Below are 22,487 nucleotides of genomic sequence, written 5' to 3'. Positions count from 1 at the left end.
CCCGTCATAATCAAACCTGAAATTTTAGTAACTATAGTGTCTTCATATAACGTAGTTCCATATTCTTCGGTTCAACAGAAGAAGATTACAAATTCCAGAGTTTAGGGACCTGAAACTTCAACTCCTCCTCCCCCCCCCCCCCCTTGGCGGTGGGAGGGGGTGGGGCTCATTTTACCATAATTATAAAACCATATCACCGTAAAGATGGTATCTGTCAAGTTTGGTGAAAATCCTTCTTGAGATTTATCAAGAAGATGCAGTAAATGTGGACAACCCCCCTCCTCTCCATCACTTCCCCTCCATGCGCACCCACCCCCAATCAGGGCACCCCTGGATCCGCCATAATCAAACATGAAATTTCAGTCATTAATGTCTTCAAGGCACTAACTTAGCTCTATCTCTTTTTTGTTCGACAGAAAAAGATTTTTAAAAATCCAGGTTTTAGGGACTCTGAGGCTTCAACTTCCCCCCCCCCCCCCCTCTTTTCGGTCGGGGTGGGGGTGGCGGAGGATTGGGGGCTAATTTCAATTCATAAAGATCATATCACCGTAATGAGGCTATCTGACAAGTTTAGTGAAAATCTGTCCTAGACTTTTCAAGAAGATACTGAAAATGTAGAAAATCCCTCTCCTCCCCTCACCCCCCCCCCCCCCCCGCGATCCGGACACCCCTGGATCCGTCATAATCAAACATGCAATTTCAGTCATTAATGCCTTCATAGCACTAGTTTAGGGACTCTGAGGCTTCAATTTGAAGACTCCTCCCCACTTATGGGGCTGTGCCCTGCATCCCTGGATCTGCCATTAAACGTGAACTCCTTTCATCAATATCTTTAAAGAACCAACCTAGCTCATTCTTATTTGGTTATATAATACAAGAAGAATTTCGATAATACCGTAGGTCTGGGACTTTGAGGCCTCCTCCCCTCCTTTTTTTTTTTTTTTTTTTTTTGGGGGGGGGGGGGGGGGAGGTGGCTACTATACAAACAAATTGAGATCCCATTGCCATAATCGTGCTACCTGCCAATTTTGTTGAAAATCTGTCAAGGATTTCATTAAGAAAATATAAATGGTGGAAGTTCATGGGCAGTTTTGATATGGAGTTTATCTATACTATCTTTATACACAATATCGCTAAAGTAAATTATTTGCACATTTCCCGGCGACGTTTTGCATATTTCCTGGCGTCATGTTTGCACATTTCCCGTTGATGAAATTTGCACATTTCCCGGCGTTTGCACATTTCCTGGCAAAACGTTTGCACAATTCCCGGCGTTTGCACATTTCCCGGCTCCACAGGGCCCAAGGTGACCACCCTAGAATCTGTCATGAAAAACTTTTATTCTTCACTATTAATGAAGGTATCCACACACAACATAACACGAGTGCCATTTGAACAACTTTGGATCCCATTATACCCATCAGGATGATCCCTACTACAATGTACTAGGTTTGGTTGAAATCTGATCACCCACTCTGGAGAAGAAGATGAAAATATAAAAGTTGACGGACGACGGACGACTGACGAAAACGGGCGGCAATAGCTCACATGAGCCTTTAGCTAAGGTAAGCTAAAAATAGTATAAAATATATCACAAGTATTTGTATCCTAAAGACAAGAACAAAACACACACACACACACACACACACACACACACACACACACACAAAACCAAGATATGTGATGTATACATTTGTACAGATCAACAGAAGAAACATGCATTTGCATGTCATGGGACCTTTTAAGAGCCCATGGCAAGCAAATGCTTGTTGACATTTGTGGATTTATGATACCCTATTCATTATTTATTTGCCAAAAAAAGATTATGTGCTATGTATTTTATGGTATTTTTTCATATTTTTTCTTCGGATTACTGGGATCCTCCTCCAAAAAAGTTGTAAACATTCCCCTCCTGACATCACTGTCTTGTCAGTCACCATTCAGAAGATACATGACTTGTATTAACACTTCAATAGACAGTGTTATGTGGGATAGTCGGCTCTAAGTGCTCTCTTACAATGCATGTTGCAATACACCTGCTAAAGAAAGGTATAGTGTAGGGGTACCCTGCTATTCTGAGAGAGCACTTAAAGCCAACTATCCCACAAAACATTGTCTGCTGAAATGTTGATATCTTCTGGATAGTGACTAACAAGTGGTGTCACAAGAGGACAATACAACAAAGTGTTAAAAATTTGTTATAAAATACAAAGCACATAATTAGATTTTTTTTGGCCAAATAAGTGACGAACAGGGAATTATAAGTCAACAAAAGTCAACATGCATTTGCCTGGCATAATCCCTTATAAGTCTCACTAACATAAAGAATGAAATTAAGTATGAAATTAAGTAATGTCGGCAGGATTTACAGCCAACATCTGAAAAGGGGTTTTTTACTTTTGGATATGTGCTGACTGCTGATGTAATGAAAATATGTTCAATCATAGGTGACTAAATGTACCCAGTTGCTGCTCAACTAAGGCTACCTTGTTTTGCAAATGACACTTACATGAGCAAATTGGACAGGAGTAATCTCCTTGGGTGAAGATGAGCAAGTATATTACTTTAGACACATCGATATGAATATCCCTAATGAGGGCTAATGAAGAACATCGATTTTGTCCCATGGTAGACCGCGGGTACGTCTTCAGCAACCGAAGGATGCTTATAGACCTCTCACACTGGGAAACAAGCACATAACCCTGCAGTGTCCCTGTTATTGATTGTGGACGTGCAATGTACCAGCATTCAAAGCAAAATAATGTAAGTAAAACACATTTGGCCCTCTATTTATGTATTCATTTAGCTATTTATTTGCTTCACGAAATATCTGTAGACTATATAGATCTATGGTCTTAGTGAGAAAAAAAAAACCAACCTCTACTCAATGTGTGCATTCCATGCTTTTTTATGTTAACATGTTATGATGTTATGCAACATTATGTTTGTGCGGAAACTGTATTAGCTGGTTACTTATTATTTGTATGCCTGTCGTATTCAACGGTGAATGCGAGTCGACAACCCCACCATGCCGAGTGTCCCAAATAGTCTTTATGGAGGGCGTGCAGCCAGTGAGACCAAGGAGGTAACCCTTGCCTAGTACCTCCTTGGTGAGACCAATCCAAGCTCAGACACCTGCTGGACCGACCACGGAGCCATCCTCGGCAGCAGACACCAGTCCACCTGTACCCTCCACGAATGGGCCGTTAGTACTTTCTAGTAGTTTAGTCTGTGTCCTCTTTTAGATATTATGCTTGCAATATGATATTGTGTCGCCTGTGTTATGGTATAGGGCGTGGCCAACATGCCACTTTTATCTCTGTTATCTCTTATACAGGTTCTGTAACCATTTATAGAATTTAGCAATTAACTCAAAATTTACTATGCCACTACATGCCATGTGCCACGATTTCATCTCTGCATATCCCCTACTTCCGCTGATTTTTTTTTTTTTGTGAAAAAGTAAAGCGAAAAACACAAGTGAAAAGTAATACCGATTCTGATCACAGTATAGTGAGATGTAGATGTAGAAAAGTTTATGGTCGATATCATATTTTTATGTCTCTAGATCTAGACTTTTACAGGTTACTTATCCAGTCTACCACCCAGAATGCCGAGCATCCCATTGCCTTGGTGGGGCATACAACCAACGAGACTAAGGTCATCCCCGCTCAAACAATCCATTAGAGCTGACCATAGAGCCATCTTCGACAGCCGGGGCCTCCCCTCCCGTACTTCACATTGGTCAGCACAGTGCAGACGACTTTTATGATCCTGGGTAATGCATCTAATCTTTCGAGTGGCATCTTAAAAGTCGTTATTAAGTGACTTGGCTGCCTTTTTTCGTGACTGGCTGCCTCTTTGCCCCATCCCAGATAACTTTATTCCTTATGATAGAATATTAATTATCTTAGAAGGCAAAATCAAGGACTGCGAACAAGTTTCGCTTTTAATTGTATTGTATTATACTTGTGGGTAAGAACTGCTGTTAAAACCATTTATACCGCACGTAAGTTTAGGTAATGTTTAGATAGATCCACTATTGATGTTGGTATTTCCGATATAAATACGATATAAATCTATAATGACCTGAAGCATGAGACTGATTGAGGGAAGTCTCTCAAATAAATGTATTTAGACCCTTTTGGTTTCAATTCTCTTCCCGAGAAACCAACAAAATAGCTGGCGGCGTGCTTTGTGATGCATGTCGTATTATAGTATTCCCCGTTGCCTTGAGACATTTAGCTGAATAATATGAAGCATCCTCCAATAACGACAGCTTCATCTTAAAAGATTTGGCAATCACCTAGAATTTCAAAGACCTGGTCAAGCATCAAATCTTTAGTGGAAACGCAAATTGCTTCATGGACTTCTTGTGGATATTTGGTACAGTTGATTGCAATTAAGAAGAAATAACGTTACCAAATGAAAATACAATTGTAAGTTATTATTTTCAGAACCTCAGCTTTGTCTTTATTTTCAGAGTGCCCAGAATGAAATGTGACACCCATCTCATTTTGTATGCAGAGTATAAAAGATGAAATTAATGTCAAAAGTGCAGAATGTGCAGACCCACGAGGGTGTGCTGTCACAGTGCCGACAGGGCACTGTGACAGCACACCCCCTGGGGTCTGTACACTATGCACTGGCACCGATTTCATTTTCTATCACTTGAGTATACAAAATGAAAAGGGAAATAAAGTTTATGTATTCAGGCTTGTAATTTCGGGAGTGTTGTGAAAGTGGCAAAGTGTCAAAATGTGCCATCCATTTCACTTTGTATACATCACAGTGTACAAAATGATTTCGAAATAAAGTTTGTGTTGGTGTGACGGCGTGGCGTGTCCCATATCACTTTGTATACAAATTATACAAAACGATATGGATAAACACTTTAAAAGACACAAACACTCGACCGGACAAGACCCAGTGCATGTACCACACCAAGGGGGTGGGGTTTAAACGAGTACTCTTGTGTCATTGTGTGCACCCCACCCACTAACCTTGGTGTGGCACATTCTTTGATACTGGGTCTTGTCTGGTCTAATGTTTGTGTCTTCTAACAAACGAATATTTTCCCCAGGTATGACAAGGGTGTGGACAAGATCGAGTGTGCCACAATCCAGGGCACAGGGGGTGGGGTGGGGTTGCTGAGAAAAAGTGACCGTCAGTGTGAGTGTTATCAATCACCTGAGTATTCCTAGAGATACAGTAGGCTTACATCTACATCATCGGTACATAATACTAAACAAAAGGTTATTAAACGGCGGGAAATTTTTCTTTACTAGAACTATCAAAAAATAAGATTTGTACCCGCAACTACGGGCAGTCTTTCTTCTAGCCGCTTTCAAAAAATGACCAAAAAAGCTAACATTATGCATGGAACAAAAAAACAAAAAAAAAAAACAAAAACAAAACAAAGCTGGAACAAAAACAATTGTAGATAAGACTTAGAAAATAATGTGGGGAAAGTATTCATTTTCGTCGACGAAATGACTGATTTTGTAACGAAATAGGCCATACGACACTTGGCGCTCCATACAAATTGTCCATGGTTTAAACCACGTTTTCAATTTTACCACCTTCGTGAATTCTTGCCATGGGAGTGATTTTATGTCTCCCCTTTTATTTGACCTCATTGTCTAAGTTCGGTTTGGTCTATTCAAAAGCGAATATCAAATAGTATACAGGCCTATACCTTTATTACAATCTTTGAATTCAAAATATCTCAACCAATTGAGACTATAATAGTGTTTAATCTCCTGTCACAAAACTTAGGGCATGTAAAATATATATAGGGCCTAAAAGCATAACCATAATGAATAACATACTTGTCCTGTTTACAATAAGCTATGAAGAAACTTTGTAAAAATTTTGATTATCAAGACGTCATAGGGATTACCTAGTGCAGCTCTGACTTTTAAATGAAATTGCTCGTTAAAAAAAAACAACTCTGCGTAAATGCTTAGAGTGAATTTACGCAACTCAAGTGCACCATCTTCTCGTGTGTAATACTTGAAAAATAATTCGTGAGTTCTTACCGACTGTCACACTTATGATGTATGTCAGTGCAATTTATTTTGCAAAGACAGTATTTTAGGTGAAGGTAATTACGTCTCACAATCTGATTTTTTTATAGCACACAAAAACGCATGCAACATAATAATGATACTATTCTTATCAATGAGATATGAAAACTCAGTAAACTTATTATGCTCTAATCAAACAAATGTGAATAAATGTCATTGTTGCATGAAGCGAGCGTGCTGCAACTAGGTGCAAGTCGACCAAAAATTGATTGTCACGAATGGACTCTGACCGCGATCTTCGTGCCACACAATCCGTTCCTGTCCTATATACATGTACATCATACCCATTATACCCATTTCGGTCACCCAGCTAGATAGTATACGAAACTAGCATACTGCCTTTCCTCAGACTATTAAAAATCACGCTTTTACGAAAAGGGTATAACAGCTCTATCCGGCTCATTACGTTCAGCCTAATGAAGGTCATATAATATTCATATTCGTCCAAACTGACATCTGATTCAATATGTCTCTCTGGCCTGTAAGTGTGAGCCTTTTCCTGACAATTCTCGGGTATGCTGTTCTGGTGATCATAGGTCTCTTGCTCACAGCTTTTCTCGCGTTTTCAGCGCTAGTGCTCCGTGTGGAACGTCGGTTCAAAGGCTTCCCAGGTCCCAAGAGGAAGAGGTGAAGTACAGCCATTGCTCTTCACTCGATCACAACTGCATATTCATATTCTAACTCAATACGCGTGGTATATTTGCCATAATGCATGCATATAGAAGCTTTTGTATTTTGCTGTAGGGATACGTATCGTGTTTATGTGTGTTCGTGTCCGAACTTGCATGGGAATACATGTATATCTATAGGCTCGTAGTTACTGTGTGGCAATATATGAAAACGGCGATTTTGGCTTTGCCCGCTCTCATTAAATCTAGAGTTTACGGCAATGATCAACATGTGGTTTTGTATGGGTATGAATTCTTGTTGTTGTTGTTGTTGTTTCTGCTGTTGTTGTTGTTGTTGTATAGTTACCTTGGGAGCGAAAGTGGGAGGAATATGTAGCAAGGCTAGGCTAGATGTCTTGTCATTACGTGTATAAAATTCAGAGACAGCTCTTAAATGCTTTACCATGTTGAACAGCGGAGTGCATGCTTGCCTGCATGGTATCGGCAATGGACATTTGTTTTCTGGAGTCAGCGTATAAGCCTATTATTTGCTCAGCAAAGATATATGCCTGGTAAACTCGTAACCTTCGATCCTGATGATAGTAATTTATATGTAAAATGATAGTGAATGGGCCACTTCCAGTAAGTAATAGGAAATGAGATGGAAATTTCAGAGGATTTCTCTTTATGTTTCTTTGGTTTTAAATTTTTACATAGGTATATAATGACTATCTTCCGTCTCCTAGTTTTCGTTTGTAAAATACATTCTAACTTATTGACACCATGTTTACTTAATCTCTTGATTTGTCTTTCGTTTATCTATCTTTTTCCTCAGCTTTGTATTTGGAAACATCCTCGAGCTTGTTTCAGGGAAGGAGAAGCTGTCATTATGTAACGGCCAGAACATACACCTGTTGTGAGTGAATCTTGTTTGTGATATATATACTTTGAAAAGCATGACAACGTCCAAATGGTATGAAAATGAACACTCAGATACAGAAATAGAAGGAAAGCTTGTCAAAGTCTTTGTATGCCACGGTTGCAGTTCTAATGGCAACATTGTTATCATTGATGAGGTTCATCAGTTTTAAACGTGCACACATTGCAGACGGAGGACTTACTGTCTTCATTAGGGCCTATACCATTGTTGTGGCTATGCTATAGTATAGTACATCCGAATGGCGATATAGGGCTGGTGTATACGAGTAGATTCTTCACTGTTTGTTATTTTACATTAAATCGTAATTGAAAACTAACGTTCGGCACTATAAAGATTGTCAGCTCATGTATATGTATTAGCTATAAGTACTGATATATTTCATTTTACATGAATTAATTACGTAGGCCCTGTAGAAACTATCTTTGAAACATGATGCATTGTTTTGAGCGTGATTATGGATGAAAGTATGTGTCATTTCCAATAATTTGTAATATCCTAGCTGTAGGGCGCTGTAATGGAGAAAACGTGCTGTCGAAGATAACTGAACTTATCAAGGAACACACTATATTTAGAAATGATGATTATAGTACATGTGCGTTAATTATCTTTACTCATCTGAGTCCTTCGAGGCGCCCTCATTTTTGTCTTCAATGCAATCAATCAACATTGCAAACACAATCCACTCACGGAAAGATAACTCTTCGTATCTGTTTTGTTGTTGTGCAATACAGGGTTCAAACCCATGGACCTGTCTTCTGGGTGCGATTTCTTTGGATGCCTCATGTCTTGGCATGCTCGAAGGATATTGTGAAGGCAAGATAGATAGTGATTGTAATTCAAAATCAGACTCTTTCTGAAAACAAGAAAACGAGAACTTTTGAAAAAAGCTAAAAAATCACTTGCAATGATGGTCTGCCGCCACTGTTGTATCTTAAATAATGATGTCGGTTCAGTTCTTTTTCACACGTCAAACGGCGTTCTGCTATGATAATTTTCATGTTTCAAGGTGACTCCTTTAGATTTACATATTCTCTGCTTCAACTCGTATTATCATATTCATGAGTAAGAGAAGTCGTTACTGCACGATTACTAGAAATAATAGTCTGTAACATGTAGCACAAATGAAATAAAAATGTTGCAAAATGTTGGACATCAGCATCTAGTGAGCGTCATGCAGTTCGTTATGTGTTGTGTTGTTCTTGGTGATACTTGATCTCCGAACTATATATAGCATTCGTCCTTTACTAATAGAAAACGCCAAAAAGGCAGGACGAGATGGATTGCGCTGATGTATTCACTTGTTAATATAAAAGCAACACAAAAACAACAAAACAACCTTTATGATGTATTGCAATATTGAGCATGGAAGGTCGCAGTCTCCTGATGAAAGAAGATTCGTCTCCTCGGTTATCTATATAAAGCATTCAGAACGTAATTATGTAACCTGTGCTTTAGATGAGCAACAGGAGATAAACTTTCTTTTTTTTTATCATGATGCAGTGTGTGATTATGACATGATTGCTTGGTATTCAAGCAGTCTTGATACCGTACGATGATCTCTTCAATGTTACGTACATGTGTATTTGTGTGTTTTACTTTGTTTTCTTTCGCAACTTACTGTGTTCGAGGAATTTTACATAATAAAAACTTTCTCTCTATGCCGCTTCCGATAGGAACTCCTTCTCGACAGTCACCATACGAAGCCGTTTGAGATATACAGGGCTTTCCAGAAATTGTTCGGAACACGCTTCATGGGACATGGACTGGTGTCTGAAATCGACCATGAAAAGTGGTTTCACAGACGAGCCATCATAAATCCAGCATTCAGACGCAAGTGAGTACGAGGAGAAACAACAGCATACATTTTTTTTTTACTACGAATATTAAACATGACATGGAATACAGAAGACGAGCTGATGGAGTAGGAATGACTTCAGAGTGGAATGCATAGTACAAGCTCTGCTTTCTTCCCCTCCATTTTCAACATTCTCAACATTATGTTGTAAATATCATGCATCTTGGCTCCACAATCTATTTTGTTTATATTATATTTGGATACATGTAGAATAACATGCATTTTGTGTTTTTTTTTCCGCCCGATATGTTTTGTAAACAAATACTTTGTTGAAAATAAAGAGGAATAATTTGATGAAGGAAGAATGACTTGACGAAAGAGGGATGATTTGACGAAGGAGGGATGACTTGACGAGGGAGAGATGACCTACTGAAGGAGGGATGACCTAATGAAGGAGGGATGACCTAATGAAGGAGGGATGACCTAATGAAGGAGGGATGACCTGATGAAGGAGGGATGACTTAACGAAGGAGGGATGACTTGACGAAGGAGGGGTGACTTGACGAAGGAGGGATGACTTGACAAAGGTGGGATGACCTAATGAAGGAGGGATGACTTGACGAAGAAGGGATGACTTGACAAAGGTGGGATGACCTAATGAAGGAGGGATGACTTGACGAAGAAGGGATGACTTGACAAAGGTGGGATGACCTAATGAAGGAGGGATGACTTGATGAAGAAGGGATGACTTGACGAAGAAGGGATGACAAGACGAAGGAGGGATGACTTGTCGTAGGAGGGATGACTTAACAATGGACGGATGACTTGACGTAGGAGGGATGACTTGACGAAGGAGGGATGACTAGACGAAGGAGGGATGACTTGACGACGGAGGGATGATTTGACGGAGGAGGATGGCTAATGAAGGAGGGATGACCTGATGAATGAGGGATGACTTGACGAAGGAGGGATGACCTGATGAACAGTGAAGGAGGGATGACTTGACGGAGGGATGACTTTTTAAAGAAATAGAGCATTGCAATTTGGAGGAATATTACAAATAACGTTAACTAAAAGTTGACATAATGTAGTCAGCATGAATTCATGCCGACTTTCTCAGGTGAGATGATTTGATCCCTTCATACTTTCCGTCAAACTGCTGCAAGAATTAAGCCCCTGGCCACTATGACAAGCGAATTTACGAGCAAACCGATATAGTTTCTTACAACTGCCACAATATCAGCCAGGATCTCTCATATTGTTCAGGTGTGTATAATTCAGTCCAATTAGACCCTCGTATACTTACTTTTCACCAGGTATCTGATAGGAATGATGGAGCAATTCAACGACAGTGCCGATGTACTCTGTCAAAAACTACTGGAGAAGGCAGACGGTAAGACAGAAGTCGCTATGCTGGACGAACTCAACAACGTAACGCTTGACGTCATCGCCAAGGTAGGGTGGACATTCTAAATGGGTCTGAGTTATAGGCCTACATGTCCGTAACTTCTGCTCCATCTTCATCTTAATCTTTCTTTTTCACGATATTGGAATTGAATTAAGGTTGTTTCATAATGTTTCCTTTCTGTTGTTTCTTCATTAGTACTCTAACTGTTTGCTGTGACATGTGGCACAACACATTACATTCTTAAAGCGATATTCTAGATTTCATGTTGTTAACTTGTAAGAATGGTGGATGACCGATTTTTACTCATATTTTGCAATGCAAAAAATTCAGATCAACTATTGATGTACTTTGCGTTCCCTCTTACAGGTTGGCTTCAGCCTCAACACGAATGCGATAACTGATCCAGATTGTCCCTTTCCCTCAGCAATTACCACTGTGCTTCACGGCATGCAACAACTCTTCGACAGTCCCTTTGTGGATGTAAGTAGTTTCTAATCGCGTATTGATTGTAGTCAAATTGTGTAGATCAATTAGATACTCTTGAAATGGCTCCTGTTTTCTTTATTTCGTATATTTCATTTGTGACTTAGTATGACGTGAGGAGCAAAGCACGTGAACTTCGTCAGAGAGTCATATCCTGCATTAACCTGGTGCGGGAAACAGGGATGAAGTGCGTAGAGGAACGCATCAGTGCTCGCAAGCAGGGGGAGCGAGTACCCATGGATATTCTCACTATGATCCTAACGGCTTCAAATGACCTGACGTCAAGTGAAGACTTCAAAATGGAAAATCTATTGGATGAATTCGTCACTCTCTTCATCGCAGGTGAGTATTGAATCATGTTTCTAAAACTACGTGACTCAGATAATCAAAAGTCTTTATGATTGAATTACACAATAGGGTAATATCATTTGGTCTTTGCTTTGATGTGGTTGCTTCCCGCATGAATTGTTATTATTTTATCTCTTCCATTCACGTTTAGGTCAAGAGACTACAAGCAATCTTCTTGCCTTCACCATACAGCAGCTCGGGAGGCATCCAAATGTTGCTAAGAAGTAAGGTTCATCTGACTGTGACTTGAACTTTGGAAACTATTTCAATATGCAAAACATTTTTCCTGTCATTATAGACGTTCATAGGTTAAGGCATTCTGTATTAAAACCAAATTCAAGTGGACTGACGCGACAAGAGACTCTTTCACACTTGCATACTAATCTTACGGGACGATATGAATTTCAGTGATTGCAATGTCTTTTCTCGATGCTCACAAACGCATCATCAACTAGAAGCACTCGCAATCGAGCACATGTATCCCCCGAACCCGTCTCCCATGCTCCATCTGGATTACTTTTTAGGCCAGAATTTTATATGATATGGCAACTGTTGCAGGATACTATAAAATCCAAATAGGTGTAGGTGTATAGATTTGACTATGATACATTTACATACCAAATTAGAAAAAAAAATCGGTCAAGAAACAAGGCAGCGTCGCACACACAAGCAGACCCTGTAAAATTTACCTTTTCATGTATAAAGACGGAACAAGCGAGGGCGCCACCGCCAAAAACAATATGGGCATCTTCATTTCACTATAATGCACCTTTTTGCCAAATATGAAGAAAATCTTAAAAGAAATGTGGCTGATAGAGCACACACAAGAAATGTGCATTGGCATCCAAAGTCGGAAAAATGAGGGCGCCGTCACCACAAACTGTTGGGTCCTTCATGTAGAATGATCACCCATACTCTTCCCCAGCAAGTCTGAATAAAATTTGTTGAGTAACAATCGAGTTATTGCATAAATAAGCACTTTTGCAAATTTTGACACGATCAAGGTGACCTTTGACCCTGTAAAAGGTGGAACAGTGAGGGCAGCATTATCAATAGGTATAGATGTATAGATCTGGCTATGATATATTTGCATACCAAATTTGAAAAAAATTTTACTTTGAAGAAACGCAGCTGGTAGAGCGCTCGTAAGGAAAACTCTGCGCCAGCGGCAGCGGCGGCGGCGGCGGCGGCGGCGGCGGCGGCGGCGGCGGCGGACGCGGCGCGACGAGGCCAAATCCATAGTATCCTCTGAACTCTGTTCAGGGGATACAATATTATTAAATCTACAGCGATGCAAGTGGTTAGATATTCCTTGCGCCCTCTATTGACGACAAAATTTTTAAACGTTTGTTCTTTCGATTTTCTTCCTTTTTTATTACAAATGTGTGTTTATGTGTGTGTGTGTGTGTGTGTGTGTGTGTGTGTTTGTGTAGGTGGGGGGTAGTTATATACTGATATTAGAGTGATATGAATATTGGAATGTAAAGCCCAAAGGTTACTGATAAGTGCCATACATCTCTCATCACTCATGCAGGCTGCGTGCAGAAGTGGACGAAGTGCTTGGACAGAAACCCACCGTGGAATACGACGATTTGGCCAAACTAGAGTATATGATGAAGGTATAGGCAATGAAATCCATAACTTATTGACAAAATGACTGAATGAAAAGAATGCCATTGAGAGAGTAAGAGGTAGCATTGGTTAAACCAGACACATATTGCAGAGTAAAATGACGTGGGCAAGTGCAGAAAGCAATAACTCCAGGAAATGATAATATCTGCCTCATATCGTATATGGACTGCCATTACCTACTGTATATGTGCTTAGTAATATCGACATATTACATGCATGTTATCTGCCATCTTTGGTTTCTTTGGCTCGTGATTTGACCTAGATGTAGTCATTTGGCTTGATAGATTTTTTCACAACACAAAAGGAAACAAAACCGTAAATAAAACAAGCTCTGATAAACTATCTAACACAAACATCGAACCGTATAGTAGTGGTAAAAGGTAGCATTCTATGTCCAATTTATGTCACTTAGCATGAAAATGACTTTTGAACGGAAATTTAATGATTAAATGGAAACTATGGTTTTGTTATTGTGTTTATGTTTTCAACGTGGAGACCGACGCAAACATGCTCATGTATCATAATAACATCTGTACATTGGGGGAACAAAACTATTCTGTGTAATGTAGGGTGTAGAATTATTTTTTTGCAGAATTGTTGGAAAATGTACTTTGTACGGCGATATATACTGAATTCAGCAAATGTGTTGATATTGTTACGTTATAGAACATCAGGTGGTGAACATGAATGGTATAGAGGCATATTCTATTTGGTGTGTGTGTGTGTGTGTGTTTTCAGCGAACATACCATATCATCAGGGTATATTTTTAAAATGTAAACATTCAGGTTCTCAAGGAGACACTTCGACTATACCCACCTGTTGGAGGTACCACTCGAAAGACCGCTCGTCCCATTCAATACAAACACTACACCATCCCCACCGGCACCAGCGTCTCAGTAAGTTTGGTCTCTTTTTGATGGTTTCGTCGAAGTTGTTGTACAACTTCTGAAGTCGCAAGACCTGACTTGCATTTGCGAATTCAAAGAATTTCGTCGATTGTAATGATTTTATTTTGTCTCTTTTATTCCATCTGGATGGACGTATGTTACGTACTGTTTTATAACTGAATATACGAAATGTGTGTACATGTACACTTTATATCCATATAAACTGTATGCGTTGGATTGCTGTCTGCTGTCCCTTTGAAATTATCATGATGGATAATATTCGCCTGTTTATTTACATAAGATGTATTTGTGTGTGTGTGTGTGTGTGTGTGTGTGTGTGTGCAATATTCACAAATCGTCATCCCCTCAAAAAAATGCACATATACTATCTTTTTGATAATGCAAGACTGACGACTTTTCTATTTTTTTTCCTGGTTTTGGTATAGGTTCTGTCGAGTGTCATGTCACGAATGGAGGAATACTTTGACGATCCCCTGCTCTTCAATCCTGAACGTTTTGATACATCGGACGAGGAAGGAATGTAAGTACTCGGTGTCCTGTCTGAAACGGCTGTTGGTGTTATATCCTCTTCTGATTTATTTGGCCAATAAAGGTATGTCATAGTCATGGAATACAATAATTATGATCTTTTTAACACTTTTCAAGAGCTCCTCAACAATGGTCTTGTCAGGGGACCATCATAAATACGTGCATGAGGTACGTATTTCCTCATTTTCGGGAAGAAATATCGAAAAATGGGAGTAAACTTCTCCAAGAGCCTGTCAGCGTGACAGAAACTGTCATATCTATATGAAAGTAGCAGTGTTGTTACCTCCGGGTAGCAAGGCATGGAGAGGAAACCTGTCTCAAGTGTATAATGGTTTGCATAAAGGTCACTCCTATCGCTTATCAATGATTTATTTCCACTGGACCAATGCCCCTATATTATAATAAAGTATGTTATTCACGGAATAATCTACTATGGAAAGGTGTGTTCACATACATAAATACAAGCTGGTGCACGCAATTACAGTTATTTGTATTGTATTCTTTAAAAATGCTCTGAAGCACAAAAGAATCTGTCTAAGGCTGTGATGTTCATTTTTTTTTTTCATTTGTAACATGTCCTGTATAGGCGACGACGCATGTACGCGTACTTCCCATTTTCTCTGGGTCAGCGTTCTTGCATCGGTCAACAATTTGCTCTCGTAAGTCACAATTTGATGTGTCCAGTGTAGGTCCACATGATACCAATGCTACCTGCTTTCCATATCGTTAACATTCTCTTCACAGACTCTTGGAAAAAGTACGAGAGTAGATAAATGTGCTTTGCAAGCTTTTGTGGATATCACCCTATGCATTGTATATTTCATGTCATCCGTGGTGAACCTTACTTTGTAAAAAGTTTGAAAAAATAGCATGAAGGTATTGATTATGGGCGGTTAGTCTACTGACCAACAACAACAACAACGACAAAAAGTTTTTATGTCAGAGCACGGTTATTTATGATTTTTGGAACTCCCTGAATAACGATATCAGAATTAATCCTTCCATTTAGTTATTCGTTTAAAAAGAATCATATGATGCCACAGTATCGAATTAGCCTGTAGATCTGTTATTGTTTTCCAGCAAAATCTGCATTTCCCAATTATTTCATTGCTACTATTGCCCGAGTGCAGCTATCATAACTAGTCTTGTCTCTCTTCAATTCATTTCTCTATTTTCCTTTCCCCTTTGACGTTGCATTTTCTGGGCATACTTCTGAAGGTCGCTGTCTCCGTTGTATCTAATTTTCTCTTCTGTAGTCTAATTGTTATATCAGTCTTTTCTTCAGTGGAGTTACGAACTTTTCTTTTGTACTGATCTTTGTTCTCACTCGTACAAAAATAGGTTCAACCTTGTATACCTGGTCGCGTGCAATTTTGTACCTTTCTTGTCTGAAAGGTGCAAAGTTGCACCCAGAAAGGTGCTCCCAGCACTGCCCAGTATGAAAGTTGAAACTATTTTTCTTAGAGTGCAGAGGGACCCACATTTTACAAGCATTGTCTTTTCAGTGAGTCTATCCATCATTTGTCGTACATTACAAAGCGTTCCCTCCAATGATAGATTACAATGTTGCGCTTAAGTGTTTCATTGTATATTGTTATTATGTTCATCCTGTATACTATGAATCGTCTGCATTATTTTGTTACAAAAGGAGTGCAGTGTGTGTTTAGTCCAACTCTGAAACTAAAATTCAGATTGAATTGAACTGAATATACCAATTAAGGTCAAAGATAGAATAGTTTGACTGCTTGTATAGTCTTGAGATCAGAATTGTGAAGCCTAATAGAAGAGAGAGTCCTCAGAACCTTGCAGACATTGGTGAACATGCAGATAAGTGACAGAAATTGGCCAGAAACGGGTCACAAGCCATCATCTTCTGCACACATCTCAGTATGGAGAAGTTAGGATAGCCATCCAGGATTAGAGAGAGAGGGAGTTCCACTTCTTACTAAAATTCTGGAGAGTCTATAGTGATAAAAACATGTTGGTTCAAGCTATCATCAAAAGATTTAAAACCTCTCTGAGTTCATGCGTTGCGCGTTTACCCGATCACATGTTTCTTTTAACTTTCTATATCAGATCGAAGCACGCGTCCTCCTCAGTAAACTGCTTCAGAGGTTTGAGTTTCGCCTAGAACAGGGACAGAGGACTACCATTATAGACCAGCTCACCTCCAAGCCTTTAGACAAGTGTAAGAATTACGTCACCGTCAGGGCCTAATGAAAGACCGGCTATGATTAGTCTGTATAAGACCTATAAACTAAAGGTAAAGCTAGTCTAGTACTGTACAACAGAATGTGGCTTCTTGCTTGTAAACCAAAGGTGTGAAGGATCTATGCAGGTTACTATGTACTCCTATTAACAGGCTATTAACTCTTCGTCTGTGTCAGCTATCAAAGAAACCATGCGATTAGTTTAATGATGATTCAGAGCGTTCAATCTAATTGACTTTGCGTGGCGACGTTTGAAAATAAGATGCCGAATTAAGTGGCCTGGCTGGAATTTTGTACATGTACATAATACCAAGCTGTTAATGAAATTGATCATTAACATCTTTAGATCTTCGGATTATAGTCAACTTTGATTTAAACCACTGCGATTTGTATCATTATAATAGAGATGATTATGGAAATAAACAATGAAAGCTGAGGGCCTGATAAAAAGTGATCCTCCTGAACTGATAACTCGACACCACCAAAAAAAAAAAAAAAAAAAAAAAAGAAGAAGAAGAAGAAGAAGAAGAAGAAAGGTATGAAAATGTCACTGTCTCTATAAGGTCTGTACAAGGTCTGTACTGTAGAGAAGCGCGATATAAAGTACAAAGCATTGTGAGAACAGGACATGACACAGCAAACCGTCAAAAGAAAGCAGTGTAAACAGTACATGAAGAGTGACAATGTTCATTTGGTCGGCATTAACAAGGTGTTTGAATGTCTCAATGAAATCAATTTTTCTATATACAATGTACATGTTCGTTGTAAATAAGAAAGACAAGGTTGAGTTCTTGAAATCTTCAATTGAAGAGAAATCAATTTTTGCAGTGAAAAGAAATGACACAGGATGACCACAAAGATGTTCTCCAATATTGACGAGTAAAATGACAAAACTGAAAAAAAAACACCTAAATAACAATAACAGCATGATAGCACACCAGCACCATATAGTATCAACGAAAACTGGATCACGCCAAAACACAAGTGTATGACCAAGATTTTGCTGATGTCTAAGGGATCGTATAGCTTTGGTTAAAACTTGTCTAACGTTTCTAACATTTTTGGTGAGATAACGAGAAACCTCTAATGAAATATGAAAAAACATGTAATTCCCAGAGGATTTCACCGTGTATTAGATGAGAATTGGTTTTGAAATGGCTGAGATATCCAAAACAGAGCGATCATAATAAAAGATGAGACCCACCTTTTATCACGATCGCTTTGTTTTACTTTGTTTTTGGATGTCTCAGCCATTCCACAACCGATTTCCATCAAATAAACTTTGAATTCCACTTAGAATGGCATGGTCTGTGGTACTTCATAAGTGGTTTCTTGGTATCTCCCACTATCCCTTATATAAAACATGGCCACTACATCTCCAGCTTATGCCATGCTCTACTCGCAGTGAGCAACGTTTATCTACTGTTGACTGAAACGAGTGACATTATACTCTCGCCGTCGATCTTCACATTCTGATCCTGTTACAATTGTTGTGTTAGTCACTCATGACTTAAGCTGCCTGTACAGATTGAAGGAATAGAGCAGGCATACCAATTACATGATTGAATAATGGGTGATTTTATTGTTTACTAGTAACAGTTTATCACAAGTGGCATATAAGATACAGAGACAGACTGTGCGGAGTAATAACATATGTTGCTTCACACTAGAATCAGACATTTTGATATTAGACATACAGAAGGCCTGTACCCTGATAGCTTTGACTATAGGAGAATCAATCGTAGCAAGGTTACATGAATGTAACAAAGTAAAGTCTGTGTTCCATAAAACACTCTGTGTCCTTTAAACATTATGGTAATTACAAGGATTGAAACATCGCAGAACACTAAATTGCATGACTTTCTCTTATGCTGTTATCAACTTTGCTACCGACAGACATACATATGAACTGTATGCTTTAAACGGCACATATTTTAAGTACATTATAGGAATGTATTATTATTATGACAAACAACGATGGTAGACTTGTAGAAAGGGTACATGTGCTATCTCTTGTTAACTAAATTTCTATAGGTAAGAAGTGTTCATGTTTTGTTATATCAATTTGTTATGAGCTGAGTTATAGAAATGCATATGTCGGTCTACTGAATTAGATTTACTGAAATATTCTGCCTAAACAAATTATTTCCTGATATTTCAATCATTTTAATCTTGATTTTTTTTTTTCAAATCGAAATATGAACTTGTACATAGGCGAATTGATATATATTTCAGAATAAATTTATTCACAAGTATACTCTTACTCATAAGTCTTGAAGTGTCTTAAGTGATGATTTCAGATTTGACAGCATTATTTCGGTGTACCAGACAAGTTGCATGACTGTGCCTTAGTGTTGATGATCACAGACGTCAACTCTGCAAGCTTTGGCCTAAAGATATTTCTAGGCAACAAACTTTGCCTAAAAACCAAAAATGTCCACCCTAAAATGGCAGCAATCAGTATAGCCCCCCCCCCCCGTAACGGGGTCATCCCACTAGACCGACACCCACGAGTCATACAGCCCGCGAGTCCGACATTGAAATAAGGTCCATGAGTCATACAGCTCACGAGTCATACAGCCCATGAGTTCGACACTATAGGCAAATAGAGCCCATGAGTTCGACACTAGGTGAAAACAGCCCACGAGTTCGACAGATGCAGCACGGGGTTTAATGTGTCGGTCTCGTGGGCCTTGTTAGCTTGGTGTCGAACTAATGGGCTGTATGACTCGTGAGTTGTATAACTCATGGGCTGTATGACTTGTGAGCTGTATGACTTGTGGGCTGTATGACCTGTGGGTGTCGGTCTCGTGACGTGCACCCCCCTGTAACACGCTAATTTCGTTGTTTCAAATGAAGCGGAATGAAAAAATAAATCAAGGATCATTAGTGAAACAAAGTTTAGGTTTTATATATATATATATATATATATATATATATATATATATATATATATATATATACATGTGTGTGTGTGTGTGTGTGTGTGTGTGTGTGTGTGTGTGTGTGTGTGTGTGCAGGGCCTGAATCCCGGTGGCCCCGGGCCACCTGAAAGATGTCGCGCCACCACTTTTTTTTTCCGAAAAAGAAATGTTTGGTTAGCCCAATCGGGCGACCAACAGTGTCTACATTGCTTTTCTCATTGAGAATATTGGAGGATAACTTTCAGCCCCGTGCCTGATAGCTATTTAGCTGCCGCGACCAGCGGGAATATTCTGAAAAACTGTTTTTCCTCACTACCAAATTTCACGGCCAAATTTGAATATATAGATTTGAAAATGAATATGGTAGACTTGATAGTAAACTTAATCACAGAATGTGGTCTTCAAGGCCATTTATCATACTTGCCAATATTCACGTCATGTTTTCAATGTCATAAGTTTTTTTTTTTTCAAATCATTCCACTTCTTTATGATTTCCTTTCTTACGTCTTAGTCACAATATGTGGTATTTGAAGCACTGTATCATACCTGACAATTTTTGCACGAATATCATGATTCATTTCATCCCATCAATGTTTCATTAAATGATTATAAATTTTGTGTTATTCTTTATTTCTTTCTTTCGGGCCACCACATTTCCATTGTCGGGCCACCAATGACTGAAATTTTATGATTGTGGTGGAACGAAAGGGCCACCCAAGATGAATGTGTTGTGTCGAGCCTTGATAAACGCATGTGGTAATATTCAACTTGAAGTATTTCTGGAACAACAAGTTCTTGTTTCATGGGAGACATGGGAAGAATGCTTGGGAAGAATGTCTCGTCCAATTTTGAAAGTTTTTCAAATTTCAGTACAGTATGCCTCATATAAAGAAAAACAATATCGAAGGCACTGCATCTAACTAGGGCATATAGTCCAAAATCAGAACCAATTACTGTTCAGAGCGCATGTAGATACCTGCTGTAATTTGAATGCCCCAAATTACCCCAAATCCATGATAAGTAACGCTACAACCAGTAGGGCCCATTATGTGATACATTCTCTCATGCAGTCCATGACACTGGAATACAGCATTGCTACTTGAGGAAAAACACAGATATACCATCGAACAATGAATATACAGGCATTATCCTTGGAAGTATTTACCTGCAGAGCATATTTTCCATTCCTTTCCGTAAAAAAAGGTCTCGAACTTGGGGTATCACAATGTATTACCACAGACAGACGAATAATATTTCTCCCTCGAAAAGATGTAACAAGTAAAGAGCGAAGGGATGACAATGTCGTGATCAAAAAAAGCCTTATTAGAATTATCGATGTAGGCCGGGCTAATCTCACTTGTGCCTCCGCCCTCCAGTATGTACGATAGTAACAAGTCTATATCTTTACCTCCTAGGAATGATGTTATGTTATAAACGGTTCTTGACTTCCCAAGAATAATTAACAAATTATTTGTACGTTCGTTGCAAGCTGTTTTCCCTTCCTTAAAAACGTATATTTGGCTAGGATGAGCGTCTGCATCAGGAGAGATATTCGACGTTTGTAGGATAATACTGCCTTGTTATCTATAACTAAAGTTCAACTTGACAAACCAGAGTGGAGGTTTGTCACAACTCTTTGGATCGCAGTTTGTACGGTTTTAGTTGACGGCAACTTCTAAAATTATTACCGGAAGTTAAGGCTTACTATTTCAGAAACTTTTGATTGTAAAGAAGTTATACCTATCTGTGTTTAAGGACACATTTCGCACGTATTGTACAATATTTTGAACGATAAAAACGTGGTTTGAGGAGATTTGTAACGTAGCCAATCAAACTGGATTTAGGTTAATGCTAACCAGGAAGAAAGTTATGATTTACAATGGTGGAAATACTTTGCATGAGATAGGATAAATGGAAGCAGAGCTGAGATTCTTCGCTAGACTCTGCGATTTCAATGAGAAGTAAAAGGCCTTGAGGAGTTTGTTTTCTTAGCGAGAAAGTCACGTAAGAAAAATAAATAAGAGGGAAAGAGAAAAAAACCCTATGAATTAAACTATATCCCTATAACTCACCATGGTTTGTAAAAGGGGTCATCCAACTCTACACGCTGTATACTAACACATATTTCCGCATCAGAATAGTAACAGGATCAGAGAGAAAGATAATAGTGGCGTCATAATAAAAACTTCGCTTTTCACAAATTATGTATAATGTTAAGAATCCTAGAATCAATCTCAACACGCTTTTTTAAAGGTCAGTGTTAATTGATTCTGTGCCATTTACATATAACGTATTTACATATGGGATCTTACATTAATCATTACCTTAAGTTATCACTGACGAGTGTCGTACAGCCAGTAGGTTGGAAATGGAAATTCAGACATGAGCTGAATTCTCTTAAGTGGGAGCGGATTTGGGTCTTTCCATCGAAGCAATGCCTGCTCACCCGCCACCCTCGCCTCGTACTGCCCATCAGCGAAACCGATCGACATGGGGAGGTATGTGGTCGTTGAACACGAGATATTCGATATTGAATATCCAACGTTCATTCCAGAGTGGTTGTCATATTTGTACATGGTGTGAAGATTTGATTTTTGGTTAGCGCAAAATGCT

General features: G+C 39.0%; 1 protein-coding gene across 1 annotated transcript; it reads left to right on the top strand.

Moving 5' to 3' along the window:
* The first annotated feature begins 6,541 nt into the window (after positions 1 to 6,541).
* LOC139732660 (cholesterol 24-hydroxylase-like) lies at positions 6,542 to 17,065 on the top strand. Its single transcript, XM_071643511.1, has 13 exons — positions 6,542 to 6,716; positions 7,533 to 7,613; positions 8,369 to 8,450; positions 9,311 to 9,471; positions 10,749 to 10,887; positions 11,207 to 11,320; positions 11,431 to 11,665; positions 11,823 to 11,895; positions 13,206 to 13,290; positions 14,090 to 14,200; positions 14,638 to 14,732; positions 15,327 to 15,399; positions 16,817 to 17,065. The coding sequence occupies exons 1-13, from the start codon at positions 6,556 to 6,558 to the stop codon at positions 16,955 to 16,957; spliced, it is 1,551 nt and encodes a 516-aa protein (XP_071499612.1). The 5' UTR covers positions 6,542 to 6,555; the 3' UTR covers positions 16,958 to 17,065.
* The last annotated feature ends 5,422 nt before the right edge of the window (positions 17,066 to 22,487 follow it).

The sequence above is a fragment of the Diadema antillarum genome, unplaced genomic scaffold, assembly GCF_040938485.1.
Source record: "Diadema antillarum isolate AM-2024a unplaced genomic scaffold, OU_Dant_1.0 seq00000442_RagTag, whole genome shotgun sequence".
Classification (NCBI taxonomy): Eukaryota; Metazoa; Echinodermata; class Echinoidea; order Diadematoida; family Diadematidae; genus Diadema; species Diadema antillarum.
This window is presented reverse-complemented; position numbering and strand designations above follow the sequence as displayed.

Coding starts and splice junctions, on each gene's coding strand:
- LOC139732660 (XM_071643511.1), top strand. CDS start 6,556: ATGTCTCTCTGGCCTGTAAGTGTGAGCCTTTTCCTGACAATTCTCGGG. Junction 11,666..11,822: donor CGTCACTCTCTTCATCGCAG/GTGAGTATTGAA, acceptor ATTCACGTTTAG/GTCAAGAGACTACAAGCAAT. Junction 13,291..14,089: donor AACTAGAGTATATGATGAAG/GTATAGGCAATG, acceptor GTAAACATTCAG/GTTCTCAAGGAGACACTTCG.